Here is a 17,783-nt window from a genome sequence, read left to right on the forward strand (position 1 = left end):
ACCATCGTTTGTCATTTATGGAAAAATTTTAAGTGGACTCATAATTCTTAGGACAGTAATTGTGTACATATTTAGCCCTCTTGCAGCCATTTAGACAGTAATTAACAATTGAATATATTTTGAAATAACAGTATGGTGGCCAATGTAGAATCCCCTTAGGTATGATGGTTTTGTGTGCAAAAATGGGTTGGGCTTCTCTCCGTTACGTTTTTCTTTGGTTATTTAGCCGGTTATTTAATATATGGTTTTAAAACTCATATTATTGTGTTATTATTATGTTTTGATTGGTTGATCAACATACATAAAGAGAGTCTATTTGAGAAAGTTTTTGCATTCAATTTGCAAGAAACATTTAAATAGTATACAAGACTTTAACATCACGGAAAATTTTCTAACGATTAATCAAACAGCAAAAGTTTGTTAATCTAAATTTAAATGTTGTGTATAATTAAAATGGTTAATGATGTATAATGTGGATAGTATTTATTTGCAAATTTTTTCAAAATGAAATTATTATTCTAACCTTTTTTTAAATGATTTTGGTCTAGTGGTTAAGGTTAAAACCTCGCGACATCGAAGTCCTGGGATTAAATTCTCCTTCTCCCTCCCTACTTTTTCAATTTCACTCCTTCTCTGCTAAAAAAAGTTAAAAAAAAAGAATCCATTTTAATTTTCCCAAATTTAGACAAAGACATTGAAGAATATCGAGGATGTATTTTATGAATGTAAAAGATTTTGTTTATAGTGCAATATTTTTTTGGCTACTTTGAAATCTGATATTGACATAGATAAATTTAATTTTACCCCTCTCTGGTGTAACATTTTACCTTGCAATGCCTTGTGGTTTCAAATTGCAATTTTACCTTACTTTAGTTGCACGTGATATTGTAAGGTCGAGCCATTAAGTTCTTCTGTGTTGTGGCAAATCTAGTTGTCAAGGCCAAAAATAATCTTTAAGGATTATAGTGGGATAAATTTCATATTTTAGGAAATAAAGCATCCAAAATTTAAATTTAAGGACTAAAGTGAAAGTGCGTTTATAGTTAAAGGTCCAAAATAAAAATTGATAAAGAAGAAATATACAAAACAAATGTTAGCAATGAAATCAATCAAATACCATATTATCCTCTTTCAACTTGGCTTAACCCAATAAAAAAGCAATCTAATTAACTAGAAAGCATAAGAGGGAGTAATCTGATATATTTTCAAAAGCATAAGGAGATCATGAGGGTGAAGCACTAAATCATCGATAGTGAAAGTAATTATTAAAATTCACACTAATCAAATGGTTAATTACATTTATCTCGCAATTGATCTTTTTTCCTACTTCTGCCTCACCTTTTATTGTATTGCCTTGTACCATTCGTCACCATTCTATTTTAATCCTTTTATTTTTCTTGAGTTCCAATGATGATTAATAGGTTAATGAAAAATCAAAATATATCAACTAAAAACCAATATTTGCTAGAGAAACAAAAAATATATTAGAAAATTCATAAAAATCTAATTTTTAATTAAATTTTGGCTTTTTAGTCAATTACAATTTTTTTACATTGTTGGTGGTTGCTGGAATTCTAAGAAAAAAAAAGGATTAAAGTAGGATATTCATAAAGGATACATGACAATATAACGAAACATAAGACAGCGAATGAAATAGAAGGTAGTACGGAAGATTTTTCGTGCATTTATCTCCCATGACATTTGGCCAAATTACAAATTAGATTTTAAAGTTTGACCACGGTACTAAACAATCCTGAGCGCTGATAAACCTTATGACAAGAAACCCCTTCCGTTCGTACCGATTAATCTCCACTAACAGCTTAAACTTGCCTGGTCAACAAAAAGACATGCCAAGTGTCCGGAAATACCAGTCAATGTATGAACATTGTCCTATTTACAACGGGTTAATTACATGTACACCCCTTGTAGTTTGACCAAGTAACAACTACACCCCCTGTGAGGTTAGAAAAAAGCAATCATCGTCTTTGTCTGAATCGATGTCATACGATGTTAAATACGTCATTTTGGGACTAAAATGCCTTAAACTAAACAAATGAAAAATAGGGTAAATTATATATAACCTCCTTGTGATTTTGTTTATTACCACATGACTCTCATAATATTTTAAAATGCCCGTTTCATCTCATAATAATTTTATATAATGTGGAAACTTGATGAAAAATAGCTTATATAACATCGTTAATTGAAATACTAATGGTAACCTAACTTAAATATTAAATCAATTGATAGCTTAACTATCTTATATAAAAGTATAGGGAGATTACTTAGATAAATGCAAAAATCATAGGAGGATAAAATAAATATTTATACAAACCATAAGGGGCTTACATGAAGATTAAGATTTTATCACACATACTTTTAGAGTGTGATTAGTATAAAAGGTGTAACTGATGGTGAACTCTGTTCATTTTTTCCTTTATATAAAACCATACGGTACGTGTCTATTTTGAAACCTTAAAGGGGGGGGGGTTATATAACATTATGTAAAATCACAAGAGAATTATAAATAATTTACCCTAAAAAATCATGACAACTAAAACATTAAATATAAAAAGAAACACCATAATCCATTTTTACAAAAAAAAAGGGAAAAATGGCAAATGTTATGCGATTCCATTTTTGGCATCTTTCACCAGATCACGTTATATCATAGCAATCCTCAATCTCCATTAAAAGCCCTATTCCAGAAGAAGTCCTACCAACAACCTCCCTCCTTAGTGCCAGCAAGAAACCCTTTCTACTCGGTGCCACCACCAATCTCCACCAAACGCTAGTCTACTGTCAGGCTCCGGGCTAGCACCGCCACAATGGCTTCAATAGTCACCGGAAAGTTAACAGAACGAGAGGGAAGAGAGAAAGATAGGTAGAGGGAGAGAGAGAGGGAAATAACAGAAAGAGGGAAAAATTGGAATTTGTTGGTTTCAGACAAATAAGATCCTAACTGCCTATTACAATCATCAGGTGGGTTATTTATGCAATTAAGCTTTAACCGTCTTTATTCACTACTAATTGTCACTTAGTTGAACGACACCGTTTCTGGCATCTGTGCCCTGCGCCCATCAAACGCTACGTATTGTGAATAAAACGACAATAGCTAACTTCTGAGTTCCTGACAATCCCTCCCCCTTAAGCAAAGCTTGTCCTCAAGCTTGGAATGCTGGAAACTGTTTGTCGATGAAGTCCTTGTCTTCCCAAGAGGCCTCGGATTCTGGTAGCTGATCCCACTTTACTAAGTACTGGATGACCACTATAGAGTTACGCCTGATAGCTCTTCTTCTCAAGACTGCCTCAGGTTGAAGTAAGCATTGGTCAGAGGAGTCCCAAGCAGGCAACATAGGGTCAGTGCCCTGAGCATCTCCAATCCTTCTCTTTAACAGCGAAACATGAAACACTGGATGAACCTTAGTTCCATCAGGTAACCGCAACCTATAGGCCACTGCCCCTACATTGGCAATGATCTGGAAAGGTCCATAGTATTTTGCTGTGAGCTTCAAACTCCTTCGAAGAGCCACCGTTTGTTGTCTATAAGGTTGTAGTTTAAGAAACACCCAATCCCCCACTTGGAGTGTACGTTCCGACCTATGTCTGTCAGCAAAGAGTTTCATGCGGTTCTGTGCCTTTGCCAAATTCTCCTTGATGAGCGAAATGACCTGGAGCCTATCCTGCACCAGGTCAGTTGCAGCTGGGATAACACTGTCGTGGAAAGGCCCCAATGGAATGTGGTTGGGCTTGTATCCATACAATGCCTCAAATGGAGTAATTTGTAAGCTGGTGTGGAAGTTGGTGTTGTACCAAAGCTCAGCTGTGGGTAGCCATCTACTCCATTGAGAGGGGTGTTCACTGCACATACACCTAAGATATGTTTCCAAGCATTGGTTCACGCGCTCACTCTGACCATCAGACTGGGGATGGTAGGATGAGCTATAATGCAGGCCAACTCCCAACAGATGGAACAACTCTTGCCAAAACCTGCTAACAAAAATTCTATCCCTATCTGAAATCACAGATTCTGGTAATCCATGAAGCCTATAAATCTGGTCAAGGAAGACCTGGGCTATCTGTTGCGCAGTGAAAGGATGTGTGAGACGAATGAAGTGACTGAATTTTGTCAGTCGATCCACCACTACCAAGATAGTGTCACAACCATGAGATAGGGGCAGCTGCTCAATGAAATCCATGGATATGTGGGACCATGCCTGTTGTGGAACTGGGATAGGTTGCAAAAGTCCAGGATAGGGAACATTCTCATGCTTGTTCCTTTGGCATACATCACAAGACCTGACAAAAGTGACAACATCCTGCTTGAGTCCCGGCCAATAAAATAAAGTTTGTATCCTGTGTAGACATCCCCTTTGGCCCGAATGCCCCCCTACTGCTGAGTCATGTAGAGCCTTGATCACCTTGCCACGAATACCATTAGCAGATCCCACATATAGTCTATCTTTAAACTTGAGCATTCCCTTATCCAAGTGATAGTCTGATACTGCATTGGGGTCTAACAGGAGCTGAGCTATCTTCTGCTGAGCTTCATTATCCCTCTCATAGCTTGCAACCAACTCCTGCATCCATGTTGGTTGGACTGAGGAAATTGCACACATGGTACAATTTACTGCTATGTCCCCCTGAAGGCCTTCGAACTTCCTCCTGGATAGCGCATCTGCCACCCCATTGTCAGCTCCTTTTTTGTACTAGATTTCGTAGTCCAGTCCAAGTAATTTGGTGAGCCATTTATGTTGCAGGGGGTGCGTGAGCTTCTGCTCCAGCAAGTGTTTGAGAGCTTGGTGGTCAGTTTTGATGACAAAATGATGGCCCACCAAGTAGTGTTTCCATTTGGTCACGGCTAGCACCAGAGCAAATAGCTCCTTCTCATAAACAGATAACCCCAAGTTCTGGCTGGATAGAGCTTTGCTGAGGAAAGCTATAGGGTGTCCATGTTGCATTAACACTGCTCCAATCCCTACTCCACAAGCATCAGTCTCTATGACAAAAGGAATTTCAAAATCTGGCATACTGAGTACTGGAGCTGTGGTCATGGCTCTTTTGAGGTCTTCAAAAGCCATCTGAGCATGATGGTTCCACCCAAAACTCTCCTTCTTCAGTAGCTGAGTTAAAGGCTTGCAAATCACACCATACCCCTTTATAAATCTTCTGTAATATCCAGTCAGCCCCAAGAATCCCCTTAATTCCTTAACTGAGTTAGGAGTGGGCCAAGACAGGATACATCCCACCTTATCTGGGTCCATGTTGACCCCAACCTCAGAAATCACATGCCCCAAATACTCCATGGATGTCTGAGCAAAAGAGCATTTTGACTTTTTACAGTATAACTGGTTATCCGCTAAGATTTGGAATACAATTTTTAGGTGTTGTGCATGTGACTCTAGAGTGGGACTGTAGACCAAGATGTCATCAAAAAATACCAATACAAATTTTCTCAGGAATGGCTGGAAAATCCTATTCATCAAAGCCTGAAATGTGGCTGGTGCGTTTGTTAGGCCAAAAGGCATTACTAGAAATTCAAAGTGCCCATGGTGTGTTTGGAAAGCAGTCTTGGGAGTGTCTGCTACCTTAACCCTCAACTGATGGTACCCAGCCCTGAGGTCCAACTTAGACATATATCTGGTGCCATGTAACTCATCTAGCAATTCATCAATATTGGGGATGGGAAATCTATCCTTGACAGTCACCTCATTGAGCTTCCTGTAGTCTATACATAGTCTCCAAGTGCCATCTTTTTTTTAACCAACAAGACAGGGGAAGCAAAAGGACTAGTACTGTGTTTAACAATTCCATTCGTAAGCATTTCTGCAACCTGCTTCTCAATCTCTGCTTTATGGGAGTGGGGATACCTGTAAGGCTTGAGTTTAAATGGTTCTGCCCCTGGTTTGAGAGGGATTTGGTGATCCAGCTCCCTTTCTGGAGGTAGTCCCGTTGGAGTAGCAAATATCTGTGGAAACTGCTGTAAAACCTGTTCCACCAACTCTGGGATGTCCTTCTGAAGGTCTTTGGTGGAGTTCGCCTGCAGGTGTGCACAGCTTTTCTTTCTTTCTTGGATGAAGGATCTGAGGTCCCTTCCCCTCACCAGCTCCATCGTAGGTTGATTTATGAACCCTTGGAGGTGAAGTAATTGCCCTCGATCACTGAGTGCGATACTGAGAGTGTGGAAGTCAAAGGTGATTGGACTGAACTGACACATCCAGTCAACCCCCAGGATGATATCCCAACCTCCTAGTTCCATTATCTTCATGTCAAACTGAAATTGGTAGTCTTGTATCCTCCAAGCTACCTTAGGACAGGCTGTCCCACTGGTGATGTCTGCCCCATTGGCTAAAGTCACAATAAAAGGATTCACAGATTGATAAGGTAAATGCAGTAAGGTAACAATTCTATGGTTGATGAAACTGTCAGAACTCCCGGTGTCCACTAGTATTTTGATTGGTAAGCCACCTATACTGCCAATTAGCATGATGGACTTCCTCTGAATGGCACCAGACAAGGCATTCAGTGATACTTCAGCCGTCTCCCCAACTCTGCCAGTAAACTCATCCTGTTCCCCCACTGCATCCTCAAAATCAGTCTCCTCTTCCTCTTCCACACTAACGCAATTCAGACCTCTTGTCCTGCACTGATGTCCCAACCCAAACTTCTCTCCACACCTGTAGCACAGGTTGTTTTTGCGCCTGTACTGTAGCTCTTCTGCTGAAAGTCTTCCTACCTCCTTGTGTGCAACTTCAGTCCTTCTAGTGTTAGGAGTTATCGCAGGAAGCCTGTAAGAATTAGGTAGATTCTGTCCACCAGGTTGCCCCTTGTACATCCCAAACTTAGGCTCCATGGCAATCTTGCCAGAATTTTTGGTCTGCTTACATTGCACCTCCAGTGCATACTCCTGCAACTCTGCTACTTCAAATGCTTTGGTCAATGTCTGTGGTCTAAACATCTTTACCATGGGCTTGATCTCCTCTTTTAACCCACTGATAAAGCTGGAAACAAAATAGGACTCATCTAATCTGGGGTTCTTGGTTAACATCAGAGTTTTTAATTCCTCAAATTTTTCCTCATACTCCTCCACTGTCCCCACTTGTTGCAGCTTGTTAAATTCTTCTACGATGTCAAGCGATCCCTTGCCAGAGAAACGCTCACATAGCAACTCGCTAAACTCTTCCCAATTTAGCCCAGGTTTAGCTAATTTCACCCCTTGGAACCAATTATCGGCTTTACCTTCTAAGAACATCTCCACTAAATCTACTTTCTGGCAAGCAGGTATGTGGTAGTTCAAAAAATATTTATGACATTTCCTAAGCCATTCCCTTGGATTTCCTGCTGTAAACATCGGCAAATCTAATCTAGGTAAATTGGGAGTGAACATCCTACCTCTGGACTCCTGCTGATGGCCGGCCATTTCAGCCTGAGTCGCCAGTCGGAAATGCGAGGGTGGTGTAGGTAGAAGAGGTTCGGAAGGTCCTCCTTCGTTCTCCTGGACTCCCTTGTCCTTCATCATCACTTTCATTAACGCGTTGAACTTTTGCTCCAACTTGCAGAATTTCTGGTCCAGATTCCCCACCACCGACTCCAGTCTCGAGTTGCTCTTCTCCATTTCCTCATGGAGTCTCTGCTGTAGCTCATTCTGCGCCGACGTATGCAGAGCAGCCATGGATTCGGCCAATTCCTGGAGCTTACTCTCCTGTTTCTTCAGCTGATCCTCCAAGGATCGGTATCTCGTGCCTTCCGCCATGGCAGTTCTTCTTCCTCAGCAGCCAAGGATCGGCTGCTCTGATACCAACTGTCAGGCTCCGGGCTAGCACCGCCACAATGGCTTCAATATTCACCGGAAAGTTAACAGAACGAGAGGGAAGAGAGAAAGATAGGTAGAGGGAGAGAGAGAGGGAAATAACAGAAAGAGGGAAAAATTGGAATTTGTTGGTTTCAGACAAATAAGATCCTAACTGCCTATTACAATCATCCGGTGGGTTATTTATGCAATTAAGCTTTAACCGTCTTTATTCACTACTAATTGTCACTTAGTTGAACGACACCGTTTCTGGCATCTGTGCCCTGCGCCCATCAAACGCTACGTATTGTGAATAAAACGACAATAGCTAACTTCTGAGTTCCTGACATCTACCCATTAAATCCTTGAGCCCCGACTTCCAACTTCCACCATCACTAGCTCCTCATCCCTTGGGATCACTAAACCCACCCCAAAATTCCAAGTTAAATCAGGATAAGAAGGAAAAAATCAATCAAATGCACACTTTTCTTGCTTCCAAAACCCTAACTTAATTCACAGCAGCCACCCTTGCCGTCTCCAATTAGCTATCAAACATCAAAAAATGAGCCGAGTGATCCACAATTAAACTCTAAATCACAAACCAAGATAGCCAAATCCGCAAACCTCCAAATCATTATACTCGAATATCATCATAAACTCAAGTATCCAAATATCCAAGTCATCTATCTCCTTATGAACAATGCAAGCACAAATTCCTCAATAAGAATTGCGCTATAAAATTCCACCATTGTCTTTGATGTTCTAGATGGAGAAGAGAGACTTAAGGTGGACAGTCGTGTTATGTGATAGTACTTCCTAGCAATTTTATGGGCAAGAAGGGTGATATATGCCAATGAATCATATGGCTACTGAAGGGTTTATGCAATTCTTCTCAATGGGATTCTTGTGTCTCTCATCTTTTAATGATCTGAATGGCCAATCTACTATGTTAAATGGACATTGTAAAGAATTGAGTTTGTGTTCGCTTGTATATACTTTTGACCAAGAAATACAATCCTATCATTTTTACAAAAAAAAAAAAAAAAAAGAATGGCCGTAGTGTCGGGGAAACTGGGTAATTTCCAACTCAACTGATTCAACTAGTGATTAAACCGATTCAATAATTCCCAGGAAAGATCGTTAAAACAATCTCCTTAGACAGAATTACCATTCCAAATAAATTTTCAGGAAAGGCTGGAGGGGTCACAAGCGGTCCCACTTGAAACCCAGTCTCCTAGACAGAATTTACGTGCACGGTGTATTATCACAACTAGACTCGTGTATACGTAAATAATACGTACACACGAATAATAAAATACACCCAAATGAATCGTATAAAACACTACAAATAAACCCGACAAATATATATTGAATACTATACTATAATAGAAAAGAAACTACTAAACAAATGCGGAATAAATAAAAAGAGATAAGGAAAGAACGTACCCGAAAATTGATAACGGAGTTCGGCCAATTTTGCCTACTCTCCGAACACCATTCAAGCAGCCTGCTCTAATAATTTAGGAGAAGAAATAATTACAAAAGAATTACAAAATTATTTTTGGGTAATTCTTTTGTTTTTTGTACAATTGAATTGAGGAGAAGGAGTGGTTATTTATAGCTAACAATCATCTCCCTTCAAAGCCAAACCACCGATGTGGAATAAGAAAATTTTGCCAAACAAATCAACAATTATTGGCTTGAGATAGTCAATAATGTTGGCTTTGAATTCAATAAATCTCCACCTTGACATAATTTCTAATCCTATCCAAAAATACAAATCTTCTCACCCAAAAATAACAAGCGATTCTTGTGGTGCTTCCAAATTTGCGCCCTCAGGTGCCAACTCAAATATGCAGGATATTGACCAAGTCTAAACAATGTTCAAACTTGGACCTTGTAACCACCTTGGTCAGCATATCTGCAGGATTCTCCGTAGTCCGAAACTTCTGGAGAAAAATCTCCTCTTCTTCGAGAATTTCCCACACAAAGTGATAGCTAACATCAATGCGCTTCGTTCTTGTGTGTAAGACCTGGTTCTTTGCTAAGTGAATAGCACTCTGATTGTCACAAAACACGTCAATGTGTTTTTGACCAACTCCCAAGTCTTCAAGTAATCCTTGAAGCCAAATTGCCTCCTTTACAGCTTCTGTAATCGCCATATACTCTGCCTCCGTTGTAGACAAAGCCATCGTTGACTACAAAATAGACTTCCAACTAACTGACGCCTTAGCAAATGTGAACAAGTAGCTAGTTGTAGAACGTCGCTTATCCAAATCACCTGCATAGTCAGAGTCACAATATCCAACTACACATTGACAAAGTGATTTATCCTGCTCAAATACTAATCCAATATCTACAGTATTTTGGATATACCATACAATCCATTTCACAGCTTGCCAATGACCCTTGCCCGGATCATGCATAAATCAGCTTACCACACCAACTGCCTGTGAAATGTTGGGTCTCGTACACACCATTGCATACATCAAGTTACCAACTGCATTAGCATACGAGACTTTCGCCATGTATGCTCGCTCTTCATCTGTTTTTGGAGATAATAGGCTATTAAGTTTCAAATGAGGAGCAAGTGGAGTACTTACAGGTTTTGAATCTTCATTCATGCCAAAACGTTGTAGTACTTTCTTCAAATACTGCTTTTGTGTCAGACAAAACTTGCCTCTCGTTCTATCCCTGCTTATCTCCATGCCGAGAATCTTCGTAGCTTCTCCCAAATCCTTCATCTCGAACTCTTTACTCAACTGAGCCTTCATTTTGTCAATTTCAACTTGGCTCTTTGACGCTATCAGCATATCATCAACGTATAAGAGTAAGTAGATGTAGAAATCATCTCGTAACTTGCGCAAATACACACAGTGATCGTATTTGCTTCTTGTGTACTTTTGGCCCATCATGAACTGGTCAAATCGTTTGTACCATTGTCTCGGTGATTGTTTCAATCCGTACAACGATTTGCTCAACTTACAAACCCAATTTTCTTTATCAGCAACTTTAAATCCATCTGGTTGAGACATATAGATTTCCTCTTTCAAGTCACCGTGAAGGAACGCGGTCTTCACATCAAGTTGATCTAACTCTAAATTCAACTGCGCTACCAAGGCCAACAAAATTCTAATAGAGGAATGTTTAACAACAGGAGAAAATACCTCATTATAATCAACTCCCTCCTTTCGAGCGTAGCCTTTAGCCACCAATCTTGCCTTGTAGCGAACATCAATCTTGTCAGGAAATCCTTCTTTCTTTGCAAATATCCATTTGCATCCAATTGCCTTCTTGCCCTTCGGTAGTTGTGTCAACTTCCACGTCTTGTTCTTCTGAAGAGATTGCATCTCTTTTTCCATAGCATCTTTCCATCTATCATTTTCTATACTTCGAATTGCTTCAGAAAATGTGGATGGAACATCATCAATAACTGGAAGTGCATAGGCCACCATGTCAACAAAACGAGTAGGTTTATGAATTTCTCGTCTTGCCCTATTGACGGCAATTGACTCTTACTGCTGTTGAGGTTCTTGGGTTGAAACCTCTTCCTCATCTGACTCCTCTTCTGCCATGGGAGAGTCACTGATGGTGCTGTTTGCTGTACTCACCATTATTTGCTCAAACTTCACCTGTTTCAGCGTACACTCCACCTGTTGCGGAGTACCACTGGTTCCATCTTGTATTACCTTATTCAACATGGCAGATTCGTCAAAGGTAACATCCCTGCTGAAAATGATTTTCTTTGTTTCTAGACACCACAACCGATATCTCTTAACTCCAGCATTAAGGCCCATAAAGAGAGCTTTCTTTGCACATGGATCCAATTTTAATTCATTTACATGATAATATGCACTAGAACAAAAAATACGCAAAGAATTATAATCTGTTGCAGGTTTTCCAGACCATACCTCTAATGGAGTCTTGCTACCAATTGTAGATGATGGCAAGCGATTGACGAGATGTTGAGCGTATGTCACAGCCTCAGCCCAAAACTTTCTGCCTAACCTAGCATTGGACAGCATGCAACGTACTTTCTCCACTAGTTTCTTGTTTATACGCTCTGACACCCCATTCTGCTGCGGTGTTTTTCTAACTGTGAAGTGCCGAACTATGCCACATTCTTGGCATATCTTCTGGAAGGGATCACTCTTGTATTCTCCACCATTGTCTGTTCGAAGGATCTTGATCTTTCTTCCCGTCTAGTTTTCAACCTGAACTTTCTATTTAAGGAAAATCCCTAACACCTCATCCTTGCTCTTCATAGTAAACACCCAAACTCTTCTGGAAAAATCATCAATAAAAGTGACAAAATAATACTTGCCACCAAGGGATGGAGTTTTGGCAGGTCCCCACACATCTGAGTGCACATAATCCAAAATACCCTTGGTATTATGGATACCAGTGCCAAATTTCACTCTTCTTTGTTTTTCCAGAACACAATGCTCACAAAATTCTAATTTGCAAACTTTCGTACCTTTCAATAATCCTTGTTTGGCAAGATTTTGCAAGGATTTTTCACCAGCATGTCCCAATCGCATGTGCCACAACTTTGTTGCCTCTGCATCCTTCTTGCTACTGGAAGATGTTGCTGCTGCTACTGTCCCAACAACTGTACTACCTTGGTAGTAATACAGATTATTCTTCCTCACACCTTTCAACATCACAAGTACTCCCGAAGTTACTTTAAAAATTCTATCTCGCATCTTTACTTCCAGGCCTTTTGACTCCAAAAGTCCCAAAGAGATGAGATTCCTTTTCAAATTTGACACGTACCGAACACCCTTCAGGATTCTGGTAGATCCATCATGGTTACGCAGTTCGATTGAACCTATCCCAATTGTTTTACATGGATTGTCATTTCCCATGTACACAACTCCACCATCAAGTTCTTCAAATTCAAAGAACCACTCCCGCATAGAAGACATATGATAGGTACAAGTTGAATCCAAAATCCACTCATCTGGATGGGATGTTACAGGTGATACCGCCAAAGAGAAATCTGATTCCGCATCACTTTTGCATTCTGCAACATTTACGTCTTATGGAGCTTTCCCTTTTTTCTTCAACTTTGGACAGTCTTTCTTCCAATGCCCTTTCTCACGACAGAAAGCACACTCATCTTTGGCAACTCTGCTTTTCGATTTGGACCTTCCTCTTCTCCCCTTTGATTGGCTTTGTTGACGACCTCTTTGCCACTAACACTTCATTTGCTGTAGCTACTTTATTCTTCATTTTATCCTACTTTCTCAATTCATGACTATACAAAGCAGAACATACAGCATCTAAAGGCATATTTTCCTTCCCATGAAGTAACGTAGTTTCCAAATGTTCAAATTCATCAGGAAGGGATGACAACAATATCAAAGCCAAATCTTCATCTTCAAAATTTACATCTAAATTTAACAGGTCTGCTACTAACTGATTAAACATAGTGATGTGTTCATTCAAAGTAGTACCTGGTTGGTAATCGAATCGGAACAATCTTTTCTTCATTAGGAGTTTATTCTGACCACTCTTCTTCAGAAATTTCTCCTCCAATGCCCTCCACAATTTTCATGCATAAGTCTCGTTCTTGAAAGCATATTTTTGCTCTCTGGACAAACACAATCAAATAGTTCCGCATGCCAACCGATTTATGGTACTCCACTCCTTCTCTTCTATGTCATCTGGTTTCTTTTCTTCAATGGCAATGTCAAGACCCTGTTGAAAAAGGAAATCCATGACCTCACCTTGCCACATGCTGAAATGGCCAGTACCGTCAAATGTCTCCACCGCCAACTTCAAACTTGACATTGGAATTCTCGACCATGTTGACGAGGAAGCCGATGCCCCAGATATAATTCTTGACGTGGAATTGTCTGATGCCATTACAGACTCAAATAATAGTATTCAATATAAATAATTACAAACAGGCCAAAGGATGAACCTTCGACTTTGATACCACTTGTTAGGGAAACCGGGTAATTTCCCACTCAACTGATTCAACTAGTGATTAAACCGATTCAGTAATTCCCAGGAAAGATCGTTAAAACAATCTTCTTAGACAGAATTACCATTCCAAGTAAATTTCCAGAAAAAACTGGAGAGGTCACAAGTGGTCCCACTTAAAATCCAGTCTTCTAGACAGAATTTACGTACACGATATATTATCATAACTAGACCCGTGTATTCATAAATAATACGTACACACGAATAATAAAATACACCCAAATGAATCGTATAAAACATTACAAATAAACCCGACAAATATATATTGAATACTATACTACAATAGAAAAGAAACTACTAAACAAATGCGGAATAAATAAAAAGAGATAAGGAAAGAACGCACCCGAAAATTGATAATGGAGCTCGGCCAATTTTGCTTACTCTCTGAACACCATTCAAGCAGCCTGCTCTTATAATTTAGGAGAAGAAATAATTACAAAAGAATTACAAAATCCTTTTTGGATAATTCTTTTGTTTTTGGTACAATTGAATTGAGGAGAAGGATTGCTTATTTATAGCTAACAATCACCTCCCTTCAAAGCCAAACCACTGATGTGGGATAAGAAAATTTTGCCAAACAAATCAACAATTGTTGGCTTGAGATAGTCAATAATGTTGGCTTTGAATTCAAATGTTGGCTTTGAATTCAACACGTAGGTTTTGGATTTGGGGATTTGGAGGCGGTGGAGATAAGAAATGGTGGTGATGAAGAGATCGATGTTCCATGAATTTTATGATTTTTCTTGGCAGTAGCTCTTTTTGTTAGAATTCCTCAAAGGGCAAGAATAAAACATAAAAACTGGGAAAATTCTATGTTACAATATCTACAAGAGTGAATCTTATAGATATTACCAGTGTATACATTATTACAATTGGATGGATGGCACGTGTTATATATTTAATAATGATACTGTATACACTGGCAGTATATATAATAATGATAATGGCAATTTGATATTTCCACACACATTCTTAATGGACAGGAGGAAAACGGATGCTAGATTTTTGATGGTGAGGAAGTGCTTGTTATACAAATTTCATATCAAAGAGGATGATAGTCATTTTTTCAAACCTCAAGGGACGTAGTCATTGTGCAGATTGATTGTTACGGGGTATAGATGCTATTGGGTAAGTATATCATTCTAGAATCACTGGAGTACATAAATAGGATTCTAGATGAGTCACTTGCTAACTAACTTATTTACTTGACTTGCCATCTGATTAATTAATTTAGCACATTACTCAATAGATACAATATTTGCCTCACTTGTCACCATAGGGCCTCTAGAGTCCAAGCTGCAAAAACTAACCAAATAACTCATCTACTTGACTTGCCATCTAACCAATTAATTTATCACATTACTCAACTGATGCAATATTTACCTCACTAGTCACCGTAGGGCCTCTAGAGTACAATCTCCAGAAAGTTGCAAACTTTACTTAACACGACCCATCTGAACATTGACTGGGCTTTAGCCGTTTAGCGCACAATTTTAGACTATCAAACTATGCTGTACATTAAGTTTTCAAAATCTACATTGCGTTTCATTCTTTAACACATATAAAAATATGTGGAAAAAAAGAAGAATAAATAAACAAATACTTAACAATTTATTAACACAAAACCTAATAATAACAATATCAAGTCATAACCTTTCATTTATGACAACTCATAAATATCAACTATGAGATTTTCCTTCAAAGCCACTCTCAAGATTCATCTCAACTCAAAGCTCTCTTCTAATAACAATGTACTAGACTAGTAGCATTTATAGACTACCAAACTTGTTAAACAAACACAATTGCAAACCGAAATTTATTTGGAATTGACTTAAGATTTTCTAAACTAATATGGAAACTAAATAAACAAGACACCAAAATAAGAAACTAAAAGAATTAGAAAACTCAATACTAAGATAACTTGGTTTAATTTCCTTCATTTTTTTTTGTCAAAATGTTAGATTGTATTTCATCACAAAACGTTAGATTGTATTTTTTTTTAATTTCCTTCATGTATGCATGTATTTATGCATAGGGCATGTATGTATGAGTACGAAGCAAGGTAAAAGTTAGAATGGCGAGAATGACTTGGTAATACGAGATCTCAAGGGAATCGAATAGGAGTAGATACATTAAAATGAGGTGGTGCTAATGATGGTCGTGGTGGCAGTTGTAATAGACCTGAAATGGAGTTAGTACGTCGGAACAAGGGGTGCTAGTAGCGATGGGAGTTCTTATATAGTCAATGGTGAACGAAGAGCTCTGCTGTCTACTTGTTTGAGTTTAAATAAAAAATAAAAATAAGGTTTGAGAGGAAGAGGGCGCTTTCTTCTTTTTCATCTTTCGTCGTTTTATTTCACTTTCTCCACACCGTTGGTTTGTTATCTTATATTTCTTTCTTCTAGTAATGGTGCATCTTCCTTTTCATTATCTTAATATTTGTTCTCTACTCTTTTTCCCTTTATCTTGTTCTATTTTGATACTTTTTTTTTCTGGAAGAAAACACCTTTTTGGTAATTTGACTTCTTGCTTTTCTAAATTTAGTAATTAATTATCTTCGGCTCATTTTACTAGAAGTTCTTGGGCCTAAAATTGCTGTCCCATTCGTCTGGTTTCTATTTTCAATCTTTTAAAATAGGGCATTTTTGTCATTTGATTATATCTAATGGTTGGGTCTTGACAGCCTCATTTACAAGTGGTCCAAACACAGAGCTAAGTTTCTAAATTTTTGAAACTGCAGGAGAGTTTAATTTTATTAAACCATAATAAAAATAGTTAGTATGTTAGGGTTTTCATTTTTATTTTTTATGCAACAGAGAGGTGGGATTTAAGAAATAGAAAGGAAGTCAAGAAGGGGGATCTTTTTGAATCTCTATTTTTTTCTTGTAAAAGAAAGGTAGGATTTAAGAAGCACCAAAGCAAGGAGAGAAAATGAGAGATCAAAACGCAAGATCTATAAATCTTGAAATCTCAACTTTAATCATTAGAATTAGAAAAAAATCATTAACCACTAGAATTTGACCTCCTCGACAGTTAGTACGTTATTATTGAAACGTGATTGTTAAAAACTTTTTTTTTTTTTTGTTTACCATCGACATGAAATATCCGTCACAAAAAGGTGGTGAAACACTTTTAAAAGAATGTTTGAAAGAGTATTTTTTCGAATAACGTGTTTTTGCATAGCTTTCCTTCTATGTAATATATAGGATATCTCGGAGTGACACTAACCCGAAGTTCATCAAACTTGATCTCCTATAAGCTGACTTTTGAAGCTAAATTAAGCTTCCTTTCATCCAGGCAAAGGGCGAAGCGTCTCACAAGCAGCTTTAATTGATATCTCACTGATTGGGGTTGCTATTGTGCTATTAATCATTGCTATGGTTTTCCTGAAAAGAAGATCGCGGAGGAGTTATGTTGCGATGGGCCTGATACCAACTGGTAAAGTTTATTGATTAATATTGCGGGCACTTCAGAAGTGTATGAACAAATAAAACAAGTGCATTTGCTTATTTCTGGTGTAGATGGTGTTGGATATTTTAATAAAAAAGATCATTATTATTTTGAATTCATTCACATGCTTATTTTGAATTCAAATACAATGAGTTACAAATTTTGAAATGAATTTTCAGTTACAAAATGACCATTAAAAATGTAACTTATGAGTTACAAATTTTGAAATGAATTTTCAGTTACAAGATCACCATTAAAAATGTAACTTATGAGATTTATGTCTTGTTTTTGTAACCTATGTGATGATTAGGTTTTAAGAATTGATTTATTAAATTTTGACTATTATACAATGGCTTAGACCTTTTCAAATTTTGTAACTGAAAAATATGACACATTTATTCCATTTAATGGTGGTATTTTAATACTCCTAAAATTCTAGCCTATAAATAGAGGCCACTATCAACCAAGTTTTAGACACTTTCCTTGCTATCTCAAAAAACTATCTTCCTCTCACTTCTATTGGGCATTAGTTAGGTGTTGAGAAGAGCTTTAG

The 17,783-nt window shown here is 38.1% G+C and overlaps 1 protein-coding gene across 1 annotated transcript in view; it reads left to right on the plus strand.

Moving 5' to 3' along the window:
• Nucleotides 1–17,259, plus strand: part of LOC140007004 (putative cysteine-rich receptor-like protein kinase 9) — an 18,403-nt gene extending 1,144 nt beyond the window's left edge. The window contains exon 2 of the mRNA XM_072049682.1: nucleotides 17,078–17,259. Coding sequence (XP_071905783.1) covers nucleotides 17,078–17,232 — 155 coding nt within the window. The 3' untranslated portion in view covers nucleotides 17,233–17,259. The remainder of the gene's footprint in view (nucleotides 1–17,077) is intronic.
• Nucleotides 17,260–17,783: the final 524 nt, after the last annotated feature.

Source organism: Coffea arabica, chromosome 5e (genome assembly GCF_036785885.1).
Source record: "Coffea arabica cultivar ET-39 chromosome 5e, Coffea Arabica ET-39 HiFi, whole genome shotgun sequence".
Lineage (NCBI taxonomy): Eukaryota > Viridiplantae > Streptophyta > Magnoliopsida > Gentianales > Rubiaceae > Coffea > Coffea arabica.